At 51.5% G+C, this 19049-nt stretch overlaps 1 protein-coding gene across 1 annotated transcript; it reads left to right on the top strand.

Moving 5' to 3' along the window:
* Positions 1–918: 918 nt before the first annotated feature.
* ATP13A1 (ATPase 13A1) lies at positions 919–18144 on the top strand. The gene is made up of 26 exons (XM_079116548.1): positions 919–2069; positions 4530–4619; positions 4726–4916; positions 6656–6728; positions 6930–7085; positions 7189–7258; positions 7340–7446; positions 7935–8064; positions 8172–8227; positions 8412–8538; positions 8615–8752; positions 8833–8953; positions 9422–9579; positions 9940–10115; positions 10192–10302; positions 11322–11447; positions 12326–12434; positions 13976–14175; positions 14261–14357; positions 15293–15453; positions 15524–15638; positions 15719–15915; positions 16975–17117; positions 17373–17484; positions 17573–17716; positions 17816–18144. Exons 1-26 carry the CDS (start codon positions 1494–1496, stop codon positions 17924–17926), a joined length of 3795 nt encoding a protein of 1264 aa, XP_078972674.1. The 5' UTR covers positions 919–1493; the 3' UTR covers positions 17927–18144.
* The last annotated feature ends 905 nt before the right edge of the window (positions 18145–19049 follow it).

The following is a 19049-nucleotide window of genomic DNA, read 5'->3' as shown; positions in this document are numbered from 1 at the left end:
TTGGGGATCCAACCCAGGACCTCACACAAGCTAGGCACTCTACCACTAACCTACACCCCCACTCCTTTTTAATTTTATTTTGAGACAGGATCTTACTAAATTTCCCAGGCTGGCCTTGAATTTACAATCCTGTTGCCTCAGCTTCCTTAATAGCTAGGATTAAAGACATATACCATAAATGCATTTTTGAGCAGTGGTGCCGGCCTGTAATACCAGTTACTTGGGAGGATGAGACAAGAGGATTGCAAGTTTGAAATTGGGCAATTTTAGCAAGACCCTGTTTCAAAAAAAAAATTTTTTTTTTTAAATGAAAGGGCTATGAATGTAGCTAAACGTAGCTCATGCAACTTGCACAAGGTCATGTTCAATTCCCAGTATCATTAAAAAAAAAGGCATTTTTGACTTACACATTTAACTTAAGACATGATCCTACTATGTATGTATGCACGTGTATATAAACATACATATACTATATATTTGTACATATGCATATATATATAATATATATTTGGAGTAGGGAAAGAGAGATTTATGTTGTGGTAAGGAAATGGCTCATGTGATTGTGGAAGCTATGCACTTTTTCTTCTTAAGACAGGGTCTTGCTAAATTGCCTAGACTGGCCTTGAACTTTCAGTCCTCTTGCCTCAGCTTCCCTACTCCCTAGGATTACAAGTATGCACCACAGTGATGGACTTACGAAGTCTTACATGTATGTATCTTAAGAATACCCAACAGTAGGAGCTGGGGATGTAGCTCCATTGGTAGTGTTTGCCTAGCACGTCCAAGGCTCTGGTTCACCAGCACCACAAGAAAACAAAAGCAAAAACAAAACTCAACAATATAGCCTACGAAATTGAAACATGCAATAAAAAATCTTAAAAGAAGTTAAAAGAAATTGCCACAACACATACATTTTAAAATACTGTTATTTTTTTCTCACATATACTAACTGTTCTATCCTATTAATTACTATTAATTGGCACTGTTCAGTAGTCCTATTTAGCGGTTGTGTTCAAATAATAGCATTTATGCAACACTACATTGAGTAATACATAATAATACATAATTTCACATAATCACCAATTTTCACTTCTTAATTTTAAACTAGTGACTTTATAGTGTATGTGTCGATTAACATTACAGCTTTTGTCTGGTATAGCTGTGTGCTAGGTCGGCTCTGTAATCCCGTCAGCCCCGGAAGGGAGGCATCTCCATCCCGGCCCTCATAAGACCCGCCCTCAGGCAGGCCCCGTCCCTAACGGACCCAGTTCCTGAACTCCGCTTTTCCTGGTCTGGCCCCTTCTTCTTACTCTCCAGGCTCCGCCCCTCGTGACCGGAGCTGGTGAAGTCACCAAGGAGGGATCGCCTCTTCCTGTTCAGGTTGTCATGGTGGCGCCCAACCTGCCCTGCCTGCTTTGTCTTTTCCGGTCATAGTCCGGCGTGGCAGCGGAGAAGGCCGATTTAGGCCTCTCGGGCCCTGTCATGGCGACGCCATGTCTCTTCTTCCGACCACAGGCTGTCATGGCGGCTCCCTGAGAAACCACTTCCGGACCCAGCTTTCTCGGTTGCCCTGGTGCTTCCTACTGCCAGGTCTACCATGGCGGCGATTAGGGTTCACCGGAAGTAATACATCGGAAGTGAGGCGGTGCCTTTGCCCGGAAACGAGCGCGGCTCTGGGAAAGATGGCGGCGGTGGGCAACACGGTGCCCTGCGGGGCCGGGTCTTGTGGGGCCCGGCCCGATGGGCAGCCCAAACCCGGGCTGCAGCCGCGCGCACTCCTTGCTGCCGGGCCAGCGCTCATAGCAAGCGGCGACGAGCTGGTTGCCGCTGTGTGGCCATACCGGCGGCTCGCTCTGCTGCGGCGCCTCACCGTGCTGCCGTTCGCGGGGCTGCTGTACCCAGCGTGGCTGGGCGCTGCGGCCGCCGGTTGCTGGGGCTGGGGCAGTAGCTGGGCTCAGATCCCCGAAGCCGCGCTGCTTGTGCTCGCCACTATCTGCCTCGCGCACGCGCTCACCGTTCTCTCGGGGCATTGGTCCGTGCACGCGCACTGCGCGCTCACCTGCACCCCGGTAAGTGCGCGCGCATGAGCCCGACCCCTGGCTAGGTTGGGCCTCGCCACCGATCTCAGCTGCAGCAGTCTTGTAGTTCCCCAGCACGTCCGGATCCTCCCATCTGCTAGGTCTGAGTCCCTAGTGGCGCCCTCTACCCTTTGGCTCAAGCTTAATCTTGACCCCGTTGCTGACTTGCTGTGCGATCCTGTTATGGATTTACTTCGTTTCTCTGGGTGTAATCATTTAAATTCGATAAAGCAAACCTGTAAGACTTGCGCATGACCCAGCATATGTTGCTGTTTGATGGGACCTGTTAGTCTAGCTCCCACACTGTCAAATATTCTGTTTCTCCAGAAACAGTCCTGCCTTCCTTCTGGAATGCCTATTACTTTGATTTTCAAAGTGTGAGGCTAGATCTGTGGGGTGGGTTCCCCCCATCTTTGATGCCTGGTCCTAGAACCAAGTAATGCTGTGCAGTGTTCAGCCTCCCATCCATGCTAAACCAAAAGCATGAAATGCAGTGAATTGCAATGTTTAAGGTGAGCTATTTGTGAGTAAACAGCTTAATAGCGCGGAGTCTCAATGTCCATCTTTAAGATAAGGGTGGTGATGAGGAGGACTGCTTGGGACACAGCTGCAAGATAGTGCATATAACTCTCAGTCCAGAGTTCTAATTGAATGGATACTGCTATAGAAGGTGGTGACCACAAACTGCAATAGGTTGGCAGTTGACATCCAATGACTGTGCCACCATCCTCTGTGCCTGCCTCATATGATACCAACAGGTTTGGAGCCCTGGGCACTGCCTCCCAACAGGTTTGGAGTCTGCCTCCACTGAGACTCCCTTCTAATCCCAGGTGTATGTTGACCTCAAGAAGAGGAAAAGGGGAGAACAGTTGCAGAGCTACCTTTTTTGGCTTTGAATGTGCATTGGATCCTCTTTCTTTTGACATTGAACCTATTCTCCCTTCCAATAAGATATCCCACACGAGGAGCCCAAACTTCTGGGTTTGGTGACTTTAGTTGGTACAATGAAAGACCCCAACAGTAGACAAAGGAAGGGAATTTGGGGATTGACATTCTCCCCACACCGTCACTGACTTCTAGCCACCTTTTGATCTGTAGCTAAAACAGTGTAGCTGTGAACTTCCTTTCCAGGAGGAGCTAAGCAGCCTTGGGGTTAGAAGAGACAGATCTGGGTTTGCATCACAACTCAGATGGATGGTTTTGCTCTTTGGGTTTCAGTTTCCCCCTCCTGTAAAGTGAGAACGGTAACACCTACCTCCAGGTGCCATTGTGAGAAGCTGAAATGTCATCTGCAAAGTGCCTACCATAGATCCAGTACCTTGTATTTTGTACTTTTCTTCCATGGCATTACCAGAGTTCATAGTTATGTATTTACCACTGTTTTATGCCTGCTTCCCTGTCTAGTCTACTCCCTTCATGGCAGTTTGTTAGAGCCATGACCATGCTCCTATCCTCTTCTTCCCCACCAGTCATCACAGGGTCTAGCTGAAAGGAGGGTCTAACAGAGCAGCCATGGAATGAATACAGCTCACAGGATTGAGGGAGTACTGCCTTTGTCTTAGGTAAACAGCATGAACAAAACAGGCAAAGCCAACTGCCTTTGTGACATTGGTGGGAGAGAGAACTCATTCTCAGCAACTGATGCTAAAAAGAGACAACGTTGAGACACTGCCTGTAATCCCAGCTACTCAATTACAAATTTGAGGCCAGTCTAGGCAACCTGATTTCAAAATAAAATAACTTAAAAAAGGAGTTGAGGGTGTGGCTTAGTGGTATAGCACTTGCCTCACATGTGCAAGACTTTGAGTTTGATCTCCAGCACCACAAGAAAAAGTGATAACTTTGAGATGAGCATGGGGACATTGCCAGGGAACTTTAGATGGGGCAGCCAGGAAAGGGCTTCTGAGCAGGTGACATTTAAGCAAAGGCCTGAAGGCACCAAGGGAGCCAATTGTATGAATGTGTAATCCAGGCAGAGAAAAGGGCACATACCAAGGCCCTTAGTTCAGTCACGGATAATCCTTGTGTGTTAGAGTACATAACAAGAATGGGGAATGGGGAGAGTCAGAGTGGTAAAGGGTGGGCTGTGACAGGGGCTTGGCTCATAAAGGATGTACTATGTGCCAGCTGTTATTCTTCCTACCCCCTTTGTTCTGGGATCAAACCTAGGGCTTCGTACATGCTAGGAACATTTTTAGCACATAAGTTGATGTCAGCTCTGGGTGTTGGGTGCTATCCATGACCCCAGCTTTATGATATGGGACCAGGAGCACAGTGAGGTGGAGTCCCTTATACAGTGACAGACTGGAAAATAGCCAAGCCAGCATCAGAGCGCAGGTGACATGTTTGGAACATGACCATGAAGCTGCTACGCCCATGTTGCCCCTGCCCATGGGAGCTGTGGACCCATGGGTTGAGAAAGGCTCAGTGGCAATGCTTTGCCTCTGGCAGGAATACAACCCTAGCAAAGCGACCTTCGTAAAGGTGGTACCGACCCCCAACAATGGCTCCACCGAGCTCGTGGCCCTGCATCGTGACGAGGTAGGGACCACCTCCTGGGACACCCAGATCAAGGGCTTGGGAGGGATTCCTCGATGCTGATGTCCCTCAGATCAGAGGCCTCTGTCACAAACACCTTCTACTGCAGGGTGAAGATGGGCTTGAGGTGCTGTCCTTCGAATTCCAAAAGATCAAGTATTCCTATGATGCCCTTGAGAAAAAGCAATTTCTCCCTGTGGCCTTTCCCGTGGGAAACACCTTCTCATATTACCAGAGCAACAGAGGGTTCCAGGAAGACACAGAGATCCGAGCAGCTGAGAAGAAATTTGGGAGCAACAAGTGAGTCCCTGTACTGGCCCCTTTTGCATTTCTACCCTGCTCTGCTCTGCACTTAAGGTGTCCAAGAATTGAGACAGAGGAATCTGACTTTTAGCCAAACATACCAGGTGAACATGGCACCTTTGGGAAACATGCTGTGCTCTAGAATCCCCCAAACTTGTCTGCTGACATGAATCACCAGAGGGCCTAGAACACGGAGCCCTTGCCCCATGGTGTGAGACTCTTAAACATGCTACTTCTCAAGGGAGCGTGGCCCATGGCCTTCCTCAGCAGCGGTCCTTATTTTGCTGTTCTTGCAATTTCCTTCTTCCTGTTAAATTTGTTCTTTAAACTTCTGTCCCTAGCCATGTATGTTATGGTGGACACCTGTAATCCAGCTATTCATGAGGCTAAAGTAGGAGGATTGCAAGTTCAAGGCCAGCCTGAGGAACTTAGCTAGACCTTGCCTTAAAATTTTAAAAAAGCTAGGGATATAGCCCAGTGGTAGAGCACTTACCTCTATTCAGGGTGCAAGACCCTGAATTGAATGCCCAGTACCACACACACTCAAGGATGTTAGTAGAGCTGGAAGTGGAGCTCTGTGGTAGAACACATGCTTAGTATGTGTAAGACCCTGGATTTCATCCCAAGTAACAAAAGAAAGACATTGATGGTCACAATAGCTATTCTTTTGTATTGGGTAGAATGACAGATGCTCCTAATGCGCTTTCTCCTTCAGTCTTTACCAAAACCACATATGCTGACATGCATCCAGGAGGGGACAACTTGAACTTGAACTGCAAACCCTGTCAAGCTCCCATCCTGGCCACTGTGGCAATGGTCCTCTTCCTGGAAACCTACAAGATCTCCCAAGGGATTCTTTCCTGGCTCAATGACTTTCAGAAAATTATAAAGGTGTTTACCATGACTGTTCATCTAAGGTGAAGATTTAGAAGAAGGATTTACCATTCTCCCCTAGCCTGAGATGGACCACATAAATGGACTGTCATCGACTTATCTTTCATGCCATTTTCCCTTGAGTAGAGGCCCCTAACAGGATACAGGATGGGAGCCCGTTGTTATGGATTATTTTTACAACAGTGGGGTCATTCTTTGGTTTCATCATCTCACATCCCATGATATCTGGGCATGTCCATTCACTTCAAGGGCAAAGCAAAGCAAGGATGGCCCTTGTTGGTTGGTCCTTAGACTGGGCCACCATACAGTGCCACAGAAGACACCCTTGAGCCAAGCTCTGTGAATTCTAGGGATTTTATTCAGGAAGTTAGATAATCCCAGTTCCACTGGGGGTAGGACTCAGGATCTGTGTTTTAGATCCCCCCCAGGGAGAACCCACAAGGGAAATCCACAAGCCAATGCCCAGCTGTCAGCACCACCTCTGTAACTTTAGGGCTCCCCTCCTTTGATTAGACACTCCTCCATTTGCTTTATCACCTGTCCAGGTGGCAGGGTTCTGATCTTGCTCCAGGCCCTCTAGGTGAGTGATGCCAGAGGAGCCCATTGCAGATTCTGAAGCCTGGGTTCTGCAGAGCAGGGGGCTGCGTGTGGCCAATTTGTCAGCACTGGGCAGAGCAGAGCCAAGAGGGAATCATGGTCTGCCTGTGTGGAAGCTTGCCATACCTGGGTCCTTGTTTCTCCTGGAGGCCTGCAGTGTCCCCAAGTGGAGGTGTCAGGGATAGGACCTTTGCACCTCAGAGACTTGGCATCAGTAACTGGATGTGGGGTGTGGTCTCTTACAGGGCTGAGATGGTGGTGCCTGACTTCTCTGAGCTTTTCAAGGAGAGAGCCACAGCCCCTTTCTTCGTGTTTCAGGTAAAGGAGTAGGTCTGTCCTTATCCCTGCCCCCTCCCTTGAATCTTTAACAACCAGTGCAAATCTGCCACCTCCAAACCCCAAAACCTCTCCCTGTCCTCATGGGTCAGAGCCTGTGGGTGGAATTTGTATTCCTCAGGTATACAGGGCTCCAGGGGGGGAGCACCAGTGAGCATGGATGGACAGTCCAGTGTCCCACAGGTGTTCTGTGTGGGGCTCTGGTGTCTGGATGAGTACTGGTACTATAGTGTCTTCACACTCTCCATGCTGGTGGCTTTTGAGGCCTCCTTGGTGCAGCAACAGATGCGGAACATGTCAGAGATCCGGAAGATGGGCAACAAACCCCACATGATCCAGGTACAGCCAGCAGGGCAATCGGGGGTGGGGGCATCCCTGCCCATTCTTGGGGTAAGTCCAACACAGATGTGTCTTTTGTGCTGACAAACACACCCCCATCTAGGTCTACCGAAGCCGCAAGTGGAGGCCCATTGCCAGTGATGAGATTGTTCCTGGGGACATTGTCTCCATTGGTGAGACCTCTTTCTGTTATATCTAGGTGGAAGCCCCTGCCTCAGGGCCACTGGTCAGTTCTTGCATCCTTCCCCCCACAGGCCGCTCCCCCCAGGAAAACCTAGTGCCCTGTGATGTGCTGCTGCTGCGGGGTCGCTGCATTGTGGATGAAGCCATGCTCACAGGGGAGTCGGTGCCACAAATGAAGGTGCTTGGGGGCTCGGGGAACCTTGGTCCACTCAGGTGATCTCCTGGCTCATTCATAAAGGAGGTAATGGGCCAGGAGATTATCTGAGCTGGGATCCTGTCCAGGCACAGATGGAGGAGGCAAAGTGGGCTTAAGTTAATGCTATGGACAAGAGGTAGTTGGGGGTGGTATCAGGGGGCTGAGGTGAGAAACTGCAGGCATGTGGAGTATATCCAGACACCTGAGAATGTTGGACTGAAGCAGGTAGGGAAACCAGGGAGGGTCTTAGTAGAGGCCAGGTGTGGAGTCACGGGGATCAGTGCTGCACATGTATGTGGTCAGAAGACAGGAAGAGACCTGATGACCTGGTGGGATTTGCTAGGTCAGGTACAAAAACCCATGGGGGTCAGACTGGCTCCTCCTAGTCTTAGGGTCCAGCTCTCCAGAGACTCAGACCAAGGAATCCAAGGCAGAGGATGACCATCAAGATCTTTCCTCTTTCCCTCCAGGAACCAATTGAAGACCTTAACCCAGACCGGGTACTGGACCTCCAGGCTGACTCCCGACTCCATGTCATCTTTGGGGGCACCAAGGTGGTACAACACATCCCCCCACAGAAGGCCACCACAGGCCTAAAGCGTAGGTGCCTCAAAGGTGTCCGAGGGTGTCCTGGCTCCCACCACCTCCCCCTACATTTGCTTGATCATGAGGTACTCGAATGATGATGGCTCTGTTTGTCTCCCCAGCGGTTGACAATGGGTGTGTGGCCTATGTCCTGCGTACTGGATTCAACACTTCCCAGGTGCGAGACTTCGACCAGGTCTAGAGAGGACAGGCCCTGGGGTGGGTAGTGGACAGCTGAAATGTCAACCCATTCAGACCCAAAACATAAGAGAATCTGGCCTTGATGCTCTTAGGCAAGGAAGGCCACCCTTCCCCTGCAGGTCTCCCAGCCAGAAAAGGCTTCTGTCCTTCTACCCCTCTAGGGCAAGCTTCTGCGCACAATTCTCTTTGGGGTCAAGAGGGTGACTGCAAACAACCTGGAGACCTTCATTTTCATCCTTTTCCTCCTGGTCTTTGCCATTGCAGCGGCTGCCTATGTGTGGATTGAAGGTAAGCAACATCACCCTGACGCCTCTTTGAGACCTTGCCCCCTTGGTTCTTAGGCTGGCAGGCCCTGTCCTTGCAGGCACCAAGGACCCGAGCCGGAACCGCTACAAGCTGTTTCTGGAGTGCACCTTGATCCTCACCTCGGTTGTGCCCCCCGAGCTGCCCATCGAGCTGTCCCTAGCTGTCAACACCTCCCTTATTGCCCTGGCCAAGCTCTGTGAGTATGAAAGGAGGGACTGGGGTACTGACTAGATTGGGTCCTGGTGGGACCTCTGACTCTTGACTCCCACTCCCCAGACATGTACTGCACCGAGCCCTTCCGGATCCCCTTTGCGGGCAAGGTCGAGGTGTGCTGCTTTGACAAGACAGGAACCTTGACCAGTGACAGCTTAGTGGTGCGTGGTGTGGCTGGGCTGAGGTGAGTGTCAGAGATCATGGATCTTAGGGGTGACCAGCAGAGGGGCTTCTGGGAAATCAAAGGACAAACAAAGTCCAGCCCAAACCCTTGAAGTGAAGACCTGCCAGAGACCCTGCCTCAAAGGTCTGCTTCCTGGGGTTCCCCATGTTGTCCTTTATAGGAATAAGTCCATTAGCATGAGGGCTTACTTCAGGCCCAGAGCCGCCAGCCCAGCCTCTGTTCCACACTAACCATGTGACCCCTTGCACAATGGATGACCTCTGGGGCCTTCTGTGAGGCTGGTATGGCCTCATGAGGACCCAGACTTCTCCCCAGGCTATACTTACTGATTGACACAGAACAAGTGCTTTGTTAGGGTGCATCCGTGGTGTCCCTCACTGGCAATTCCTGGGGTCCCCCCCCCCGGTAGAAGTACAGCTCCAATTGGTTTGCCTCTGTCCTGTAACCAGCTACTCCCCGTCCTTGCAGAGATGGGAAGGAGGTGACCCCAGTGTCCAGCATCCCTGTAGAAACACATCGGGCCCTGGCCTCATGCCACTCCCTTATGCAGCTTGATGACGGCACCCTTGTGGGTGACCCCCTTGAGAAGGCCATGCTCACAGCCGTGGACTGGACACTAACCAAAGGTGAGGGACTAGGGTTTCAGGCTGTTGTGGGTAAGTTGTCTTCTCTGGGCAGGTGGGTCCACAACTGTGGTGTTAGCCTAAACAAGTGGGCACAGGCTCACCTCAGTCCCGGGACAGGGCACATCCTTGGGTGTCCTCCTGGATTGGAATCCACACTGTTCTGGCTGAAGCCACAGTGCTAGCATCCTCCAAGTTCAGGTCTCCCAGCTCTGACCCCCTTGGAGCCAAGAAGCCTCACCTCTGAAAAGGCCCTGGGGGAAGCGGGAAAGGAAGGAGGTGGGGAGGCTGGGCGGAGAGGTGGGGGCTTGGCTGCCTCTTTGGAGCAAAGCCCCCTCAGGACTCGTACTTATTTGTTTCCAGATGAGAAAGTATTCCCCCGAAGTATTAAAACTCAGGGGCTGAAAATTCACCAGCGCTTTCATTTTGCCAGTGCCCTAAAGCGAATGTCCGTGCTCGCCTCCTATGAGAAGCTCGGCTCCACTGACCTCTGCTACATCGCGGCTGTGAAGGGGGCCCCCGAAACCCTGCACTCCATGGTGAGCCTGCCCTAGTCCTGGAGAGAGGTGGGGAGGGCAAGGGACAGACAGTGACATCCCCTTGCATTCCCTGCAGTTTTCCCAGTGCCCGCCTGACTACCACCACATTCACACTGAGATCTCACGAGAAGGAGCCCGCGTCCTCGCACTGGGGTACAAGGAGCTAGGGCACCTCACCCACCAGCAGGTAAGGATCTAGGCTCTTCATCTGCCATCCTTCTAGCTCCTCCCCTCCTACCTTGTACCTCAGATCTCAGCCATGGGACTGTATTATCTGGAGCACATCTGGGCCTGATCTGTCCTGACTCTGGCATGTCTTTAGAGAATGGCAGGAGGCATAGCAGATTCCCATCTCCAACCCTACTCCTGCCCTTCCATACTTTCTGATCACCAAAATGCCTTAGCAGCATCCTCAGCTCTCAGCCTCCATCTCTTCATCCACACATTCTTCTCCCACCTCCATTGCCAACACAACCACCCCTTTGCCTGCTTCTCCCTTGGCCCTTATTCAGTCTGCTTACATACCAGAGCCTCAGCATCCTTCTAGAATTAAATGTCAGGTTGTGAAGTTACGTACAGAGCCCTAGTCTAGGCCTAGGCTCACAGCCAGCACGTGTCCTTCCTTGTGGTCACTGTCTTGCTCCTGAACCTGGAACCCTCTGCTCCCCAGTGGCATAGGCCCTTGTCTTTTTAAGAGTCACCATCTCTGAGGCCTTCCCCACACCCCTAAATGCCACCAGTTGCCCCATCTCTCTGATGACACTCAGCACTCTGCTTTCTGTGATTCTCTTTTATTATCTGTTTCTCTTGGTACCCCGTGAGTTCCCTGAAGGTACAGGGTAGGTAAGGGTTATCGGCTACAGGAAAGAAAGTCCCCAACCTTTTGGACTCAGAAGCTAAGCCATAGTGTTCCATGACATGCCCATGTCCACAATCAGAAGGTACAGGCATGATCTGAAGGCCTGGATCACCAAGCCACTGCCAGACCCCATCTCTTGAGAATGCCTGGTGTCTTCCTTATCTCTCTCCTAACCCTAGCCTGACTCTCCTTCAAGGACAGGACCTTTCCTTCCATCCCCCACCCCAACACTGTCACATGAAACTCTAGTTGCTAAGAAAGAGCCTGTTTTTTCCACTCCAAGGGAAATGCAGAGTGGGAACTGGCGGGAGGGACAGATCGTAAAGGCACCTCACATCTGTCCACAGGCCCGGGAGGTCAAGCGTGAGGCCCTGGAGTGCAGCCTCAAGTTTGTTGGTTTCATCGTGGTATCCTGCCCTCTCAAGGCTGACTCCAAGGCTGTCATTCGAGAGATTCAGAATGCATCACACCGGGTACGGGATGGGCCAGGGAGGTGGCAGCAGAGAACAATGTCAGCCTTAAGTCTCAAAAGTGAGATTTTAGCCAGGTGCAGTCATATCTGCAGTGCTCACTCTGCCTCGAGCCAGAGGACAATCCAGGATACTCTTGACCCTTTTCATGTTACCTCCACACATTTCCCAGTATCACTGGAAAGCAGAGACTGTTCTCCCACTCCCCACCCCAGCCCTGTCTTAGAGAGAAATTTGCAGCTCACATTGTGGGGGTTGAGGGAAATGAATCGGCAGTTCCAGTCTGTCCTGGTGGTTTTGTTGTTTTGTTTTTTACAGTGCTGGGGCAGAACCCAGGGCCCTGCACATGCTTGGGAAATGTTCTATCACTGAGCTCCCTCCATCCTTTTCCTAGGAGTTTTTGTCTGGCTCTGGTGGTTTGTTTTTTCTGTTTTGGGACTTGGGATGCATTTTAGGGTGTGGGAGATAGGTAATCAGTCCCAGATGGTAACAGCTCCATGAAAGGCCTATTGGTTCCTACCAGGCCCTCAGAGGTCACAGCCCATCTTTCGCATTACTAGAATGTTCCCCACATAGGAAGCTGCTAAGCCAAGAGGGTCTGTACTAGAGGCTGGTGCTTAATTTGTATTGCAAACAAAAATTACAAAAGTTTGGGATTGAAAATAATTTATGGATGTTCCCAGAACTCACACATACATATAATTTTTGCAGTATCCCCTGGGTGGGGGTGGGTTGTGGCCCCAATCCCTGTTTGGGGTCAACATTAGAGGGCCTGGACCTCCCTCCACATCCTGCCTTAGAGATATGATGGCCAGGTCTCCAGACTTGGGTTCTGCCCTGCCAGGCCCACTTTGCTAAGCCTTCACTCTTGTCTCCCCAAGGTGGTCATGATCACAGGCGACAACCCACTCACTGCCTGCCACGTGGCCCAGGAGTTGCACTTCATTGAAAAGGCCCACACGCTCATCCTGCAGCCTCCCTCAGAGAAAGGTGACGCTCTGACACAGCTGTTGGGAAGGGATGCAAGGGAGATCTAGTCCAGGAATAGCTCCTGTCCCAGCATCCTGCCTCAGTAAATAGCACAGTGTCCTTAATCACCTACTGCCATCATGGCATTGCTAATCATACCCCCAGGTCATTGAGCAGCTTATAGGCAGTCACTGGAACACTGGTTCCAGGATCTGCAGTGTTTATTTACAGTAATGAGCCGCTGGGGGTTATACCAGCTTGGGGTTCCTGCACATTCCTAGAGTCACTGGCTACTGCTCTAGTGGCACTGGCTCCCTGGCCATCTCCTCATAGGCACCTTGGGCCCAGCACGCAGTCCCTGTACAAGTACTCCTCTCCCAAGTTAAGGGTCTTCTGGGCTCCCCAGCACCCAGTGAAGGCACCATTTGCCAAGTGCTCAGTATGACCAAACCCCAGGTAGGTGACTTGGTGCATGTTACCATGTCAGTCCTATCCTGTCCCACACTGTACAGTACTGCTTATCTTGCCCACACCACAGAGAAGGTCAGCTACTAAGGCAACTACTGGTGCCCCTGTTTTATACTCAAGGAAACAGAGGTTTGGAAGTGAACCTACTTGGCCCAGTTCACTTGATGTCACTGGCACAGAGTGTGCTCAGTGCAGGACCTGGGTGGGTAACAACAGAGGATTATAAGAGGAGTTACCTGGAGCAGTGGCAACATAGGGCTGTGGGTAGCAAATGTTTATAGGACCAGGTAGTGCTGGGTAGGATCCAACCAGGCCAGCTCCTGCAGCCAGCCAACAGCCCCTTGGAAGTGTTGGTCCCTGGACCCTGGGATTGTGTACAGGTGGCCCAGAGGGAACAATCAGAACTATTGATTGACAACAGAGCTGATCTAAACAGCCACAACAAAAGCCAAGAGGAGCTTGGTTTCCCTCCCACTTGTGACATTTCCAGGGTGAGTGGTCCAACATGGGGTAGGCTGCTCTTGGTCATCTGCATCTTCAGCTCCTGTATTCAGGCCAAGGCCAAGAGTTCTAGAAAAAGAGAAAGGAAAAGGAAAAAGAAAACACACAACTTGGGAGGGAGGCTGCTCTAGGAAAACGGGGTTTAAAGCAGGCAATGGAGATGGGAATGCATTAGGCAAGGGATTGGTATCGAGGGTGCTTTGTACAAGGTGAAGCGTGGTTTCACTTCTGAGATCAGGCAGACTGGGTTTGCATCTGGCCCCATCACGCAATCTCAAGCAAATTGCTCAGGCTATACCCAAGGGTTCAGTGAACATTCTCTTTGGAAGTGCCTGGAGCAGGAGCAGGATTGGGCATTTGGTGAGCCTATGCTTTTTTTTTTTTTTTTTTATTTGAAATGGCTTAGAATTTTTATTGGGCCCTTTTATTCTTTCCAAGCTTTGATCTTTCTTTTGAGCCTATGCTTTTGGTTCAGGTGTCCAGGGCTCAGGTCATGGGCGGAGAAGTGGGGGTTGGAAGATGGGGGATTCTAGAGAGGAGAGACTGACTAGTGGGTGGCTGAGCACCCTTCCCTGACCTTGGATGCCCCACAGGCCAAATGTGCGAGTGGCGTTCCATTGACGGCAGCATCGTGCTACCCCTGACCCCAGGCTCCCCAAAGGCACTGACCCTGGAGCATGCACTGTGCCTCACAGGCGACGGCCTGGCGCACCTGCAGGCCACCGACCCCCAGCAACTGCTTCACCTCATCCCCCATGTACAGGTGTTTGCCCGTGTGGCCCCCAAACAGAAGGTGCGTGTAGGGCCCTAGGGAGGCAGGTACTGGGGACCCTGGGGGTAGGCACACAGCCCCCACTCAGCATGTCTCTGCCATTCAGGAATTTGTCATCACCAGCCTGAAGGAGCTGGGCTATGTGACCCTCATGTGTGGGGATGGCACTAACGACGTTGGCGCCCTGAAGCACGCTGATGTGGGTGAGCCTTAATAGCAGCTGGCAGCTGTTCCTCCCTACAGGGTTCTGGTGTTGGGCACATATCACTGCAAGAAAACCTGGCCTTGGTTGCACACAGGCAGTCATGAAGGCACCACCTTCTATGAGGAAGCAGTACAAGGGATGGGAAATCCAAGGGTCCCAAGGTCAGAAAGGGATGCAAGTGACAGACAGAGGGTGGGAGAGATGGAGCAGTGGGGAGGGCAACTCAGAAAACCAGGGGCCAAAAATGATTGCTAGTCCTTCATAGACTGGGCTCTGCCAAATGGACACCAGTGTTAAACTTTAAAGGTCAACCTGAAGTTGTTTCTGAGCTTTTCCAGTGTTTGACTGCTTTACCTACTGAAGAATTGTGTGAAGAATTGTCTTCTTCCAGTTATCCTCCTTAGGCAATAAGTTTCTTTGAAAACAAGTGGAGTTATAACCCTTTCAGTGTTGTATTTTTTTGTTGTTTTATTTGTTGTGGATTTTGTTTTGTTTTGTTTTATTTTGGAGGGAGTACCAGGGATTGAACTCAGGGGCACTCGGCCACTGAGCCACATCCCCAGTCCTATTTTGTATTTTATTTAGAGACAGTCTCACTGAGTTGCTTAGCGCCTCACCGTTGCTGAGGTTGGCTTTGGACTCATGATTCTCCTGCCTCAGGGTCCCGAGCTGCTGGGATTACAGACTTGCGCCACCATGCCCTGTGTGGATTTTGTTTTCTTAAGTAGTTTATTGAAAGCAAAATGGGCATCTTCGGAGATCTCTTTAGGGAGGTCAGGTGAAATAGATTTGGAAACTATTCTGGACAAGAACAAGCTGAAAAACTTGGGGGTGGTCAGTGGTTCTGAGGCTGGCATGTCCAGTTCTGCGATGAACAGATATACTGGAGTCTGTTTCTCAGGGCCTTACCTCCTACTCCTGATGCCCTACCAGGTGTAGCACTCCTGGCCAATGCCCCCGAACGGGTCGTTGAACGGCGACGGCGGCCCCGGGACAGCCCAGTTCTGAACAACAGTGGTATCAGGGCCACCTCCAGGACGGCCAAGCAGAGGTCAGGGCTTCCACCCCCTGAGGAACCACCAGCTTCCCAAAGGGTGAGTCTCTGGAGGGAGAGGCTGGTAACCACTTTGGCCAAGGCTGATCCCCTGCTGCCCAACCCCACAGGACCGCCTAAGCCAGGTGCTGCGGGACCTCGAGGATGAAAGCACGCCTATTGTGAAGTTGGGGGATGCCAGCATCGCGGCACCCTTCACCTCTAAGCTCTCATCCATCCAATGCAGTGAGTCCCGGCCCCCACTATTAAGGCCTGCCCGTCCCTGTACAGCACCCCACCCTCACCTGCCTTTGCTCACCCCACAGTCTGCCATGTGATCAAGCAAGGCCGGTGCACGTTGGTGACCACACTGCAGATGTTCAAGATTCTGGCACTCAATGCTCTCATCCTGGCCTATAGCCAAAGTGTGCTCTATCTTGAGGGTGTCAAGTTCAGCGACTTCCAGGCCACACTGCAGGGGCTGCTACTGGCTGGCTGCTTCCTCTTCATCTCTCGTTCAAAGGTAGGCCCTGGAGGTGCTGGGAGGCCAAGGCCTAGCTGGCTGACTGTTAAAGGCCCTGCCACGTGCTATCCTTTCACCCTCACAGCAGCCCCTGAAAGGGCAACTCTTTTTTTTTGCAGTGGCAGGGCAGGGAAGTGTACTGGGGATTGAACTCAGGGACACTCAACCACTGAACCACATCCCCAGCCCTGTTTTGTATTTTATTTAGAGACAAGGTCTCACTGAGTTGCTTAGGGCCTCACTTTTGCTGAGGCTGGCTTTGAACTTGCGATCCTCCTGCCTCAGCCTCCCAAGTTGCTGGGATTACGGCTGCTGGGATTATAGGCGTGCACCACCATGCCTGACTCTGAAATGGGAACTCTTATCCCTATGTTGTAGTGGGGGATCCAGAGCCCAGAAGCTGTGTCCAGGGTGTTATAGGAAGTACCAGCAGGGTGGGTGTAGGCTGAGACTCCAGGATACCTCTGAGTGGCATATCTGGGGGACCCCCAAGGTTTATGGACTGTGGTCCATAATTGGGCCAGAATCCTATAGACAAGGAGTCAAATGGGGAAACAGTTACCAAAAGCACTCAGAGGGTATGGAGGGCCATGCAAAAAACTAAGTGGGTCACAGGCTACGTGGGACCTCCTTATGGAGTCTTATGCCATGCTGATCTTCAGGCTTACTCATAAAGAGGGAGCTGCTGGCAACCAAGAACTGAGCATAAAGTCCCTGACATGTGGGCTGACACCCCAGTGTCTAGCGTTTGGGAGTTCAGTGGGGTTAGTTCATGGTTGCCCTGTGGGCCCCACGGACAGCTTTGAGTGGGTTCTGGTACAGCAGGAACAGGGAGAATAGGATCTGTTATTGATTAAGACCCCCAAGACTGCTGTGGGGAGTCTAGACACAGGGCTCAGGGCCCAGACCAGGGCAGCAGTGCCAGCTCACCCTAGGGTTTTGTGACCGCTATCTGCACAAGGCCTCCCAGGAGGGAAAGGGTATAGCTTTGTGCTGACTGGGTAGGGTGGCCCTAGGGCAAGCAAGGCCCTGACCCCACTCCCAACCCTTCTGCTGCAGCCCCTCAAGACTCTGTCCCGAGAGCGACCCCTGCCCAATATCTTCAACCTCTACACAATCCTCACAGTTATGCTCCAGTTCTTTGTGCACTTCCTGAGCCTTGTCTACCTGTACAGTGAGGCCCAGGCCCGGAGCCCTGGGAAGTAAGTATTGTCCCCAAAGGAAGTAATGTCACTATGATTGGAGTGGCAGGAGGATATGTGTGCAGATGTTTATAAGAGAGCCTGGGGGTCCTCTTGGATATTGGGAGGGGTGTGAGGACAGCAGGGTCAGGTAGGTAGGGGATCCTGGCTCTGTGCTAAGGTACCAAGGAACCATAGCAAGTTCATGAGCAAGAGAGACTCTTCCCTTGCCCACCCCAAACCCCCAACCATCCCCTATCCCCGGCATCTCTACAGGCGGGAGCAGTTTGTAGATCTATACAAGGAGTTTGAACCGAGCCTGGTCAACAGCACTGTGTACATCATGGCCATGGCCATGCAGATGGCCACCTTTGCCATCAATTATAAGGTGAGGTCTGACCCCTTGCCCAGCACACCCTGCCACATGCCCTCTTGGCCCCTACCACATGCAGCCATCTGTCCCACTGTCCCCACAGGGCCCACCCTTCATGGAAAGCCTGCCTGAGAACAAGCCCCTGGTATGGAGCCTGGCCGTGTCACTCCTGGCCATTGTTGGCCTGCTCCTGGGCTCCTCACCTGACTTCAACAGCCAGTTTGGTCTTGTGGACATCCCTGTGGAGGTGAGTGCCCTGCAGAGCTACATCTGAGGCTAACCTGGGCCCAGCTGCAAAGACCTGGTCACAGGTCCCCAACTCATCAGCACTCCCTGCTCTTGACAGTTCAAGCTCGTCATCGCCCAGGTCCTGCTTCTGGATTTCTGCCTGGCGCTCCTGGCTGACCGTGTCCTACAGTTCTTCCTGGGGACCCCGAAGCTGAAAGTGCCTTCCTGAGATGGCGGTGCTGGTACCCACCGTCTACCCTGGTTGCCACCAGGTGGGAGCCCTGCCAGGGCCCCAGAAGAAAACAGTGTCCCCCATCCCTACCCCCATGGTGAGGCTTCCTGGCCTCACCCTTGGAAGACTGAGCTGGGGCCCCCACAGCCTTCTGCTGGCCTGGCTAGTGGAACCAGCCCCTTTCTTAAATAAAGCAGCATCCAGGATTTTAAGAAGCCATGCCTCCATGTTGTGTGTGCCACATGGGGGTCATTACAGATGACAAACCAGATGAATCTCAGGTACTGGAAAAGGTTAGGATTGATTGGTAGTCTTTTTCCCTCTTCCAAAAATACATGCTATAACAGTGTGCCTTCTTCTTGGTGGTATCTTAGATGTGTAGAACATGATCTATACCACTATAGATACTGACTTGGGTCATGTTTCTTAGGGTCCTATGCCATGGTGGGGCCTTACATCACAGATAAAGGTGGCAATTGCCAGGGTCTGACAGCCAGGATGTGACCCAGAATCCTGGCTTAGCCCTAGTACACTCTGATAGTGTCCTTCCTTTCAAGGGACACACTACAACTCAGTTACAGAGTAGTGAGCTGAGGATGTAATGGTAGAGCACTTGCTAGCATGTGTGAGGCCCTAGGTTCCTTCCCCAGTACCAACAGAAATAAAAAATAAAAATAAATTGTGGAATGGGTAGCATAAGCCAATTAGATTTGCCTTTCCAAAAGCCAAAAACTTAAGGAAGCAAAATTTTACACATACTTTAAAGTTTTTTTATATCCAGCCAAAAATCCCACAGTGCTGTATGTGGATGCATCTTCATAACTGACTTAGCTGCTTGTAGTCAGTCCCCTCCTGCCCACACGTGGCTAGCTTCATCCAGCAGTGTGCCATGAGTAAGACCCTGGGAACAGCAGCCAGATAGAGGCTGAGGGAGGGGGCCGAGACTGGCAGTGAAGGGCACTCACTGGACAGGGCCTGAGAAGGGGAAGGGGAACCTGATGCCACCTGACAGAAGTTGCTGAAGTCACCAGGAGTTAGATGCCATATCCCTGAGACAGGGTTCTCTGTGCCCCGTCCCTGAGAGGGGTATTCTGACTACACTCGTGCATCAAGAGCCAGG

The sequence above is a fragment of the Sciurus vulgaris genome (genome assembly GCF_902686455.1).
Source record: "Sciurus vulgaris genome assembly, chromosome: 16".
NCBI classification, from domain to species: Eukaryota; Metazoa; Chordata; class Mammalia; order Rodentia; family Sciuridae; genus Sciurus; species Sciurus vulgaris.
This window is presented reverse-complemented; position numbering and strand designations above follow the sequence as displayed.

Coding starts and splice junctions, on each gene's coding strand:
- ATP13A1 (XM_079116548.1), top strand. CDS start 1,494: ATGTCTCTTCTTCCGACCACAGGCTGTCATGGCGGCTCCCTGAGAAAC. Junction 6,729..6,929: donor CCCCTTTCTTCGTGTTTCAG/GTAAAGGAGTAG, acceptor AGTGTCCCACAG/GTGTTCTGTGTGGGGCTCTG. Junction 12,435..13,975: donor GCAGCCTCCCTCAGAGAAAG/GTGACGCTCTGA, acceptor GATGCCCCACAG/GCCAAATGTGCGAGTGGCGT.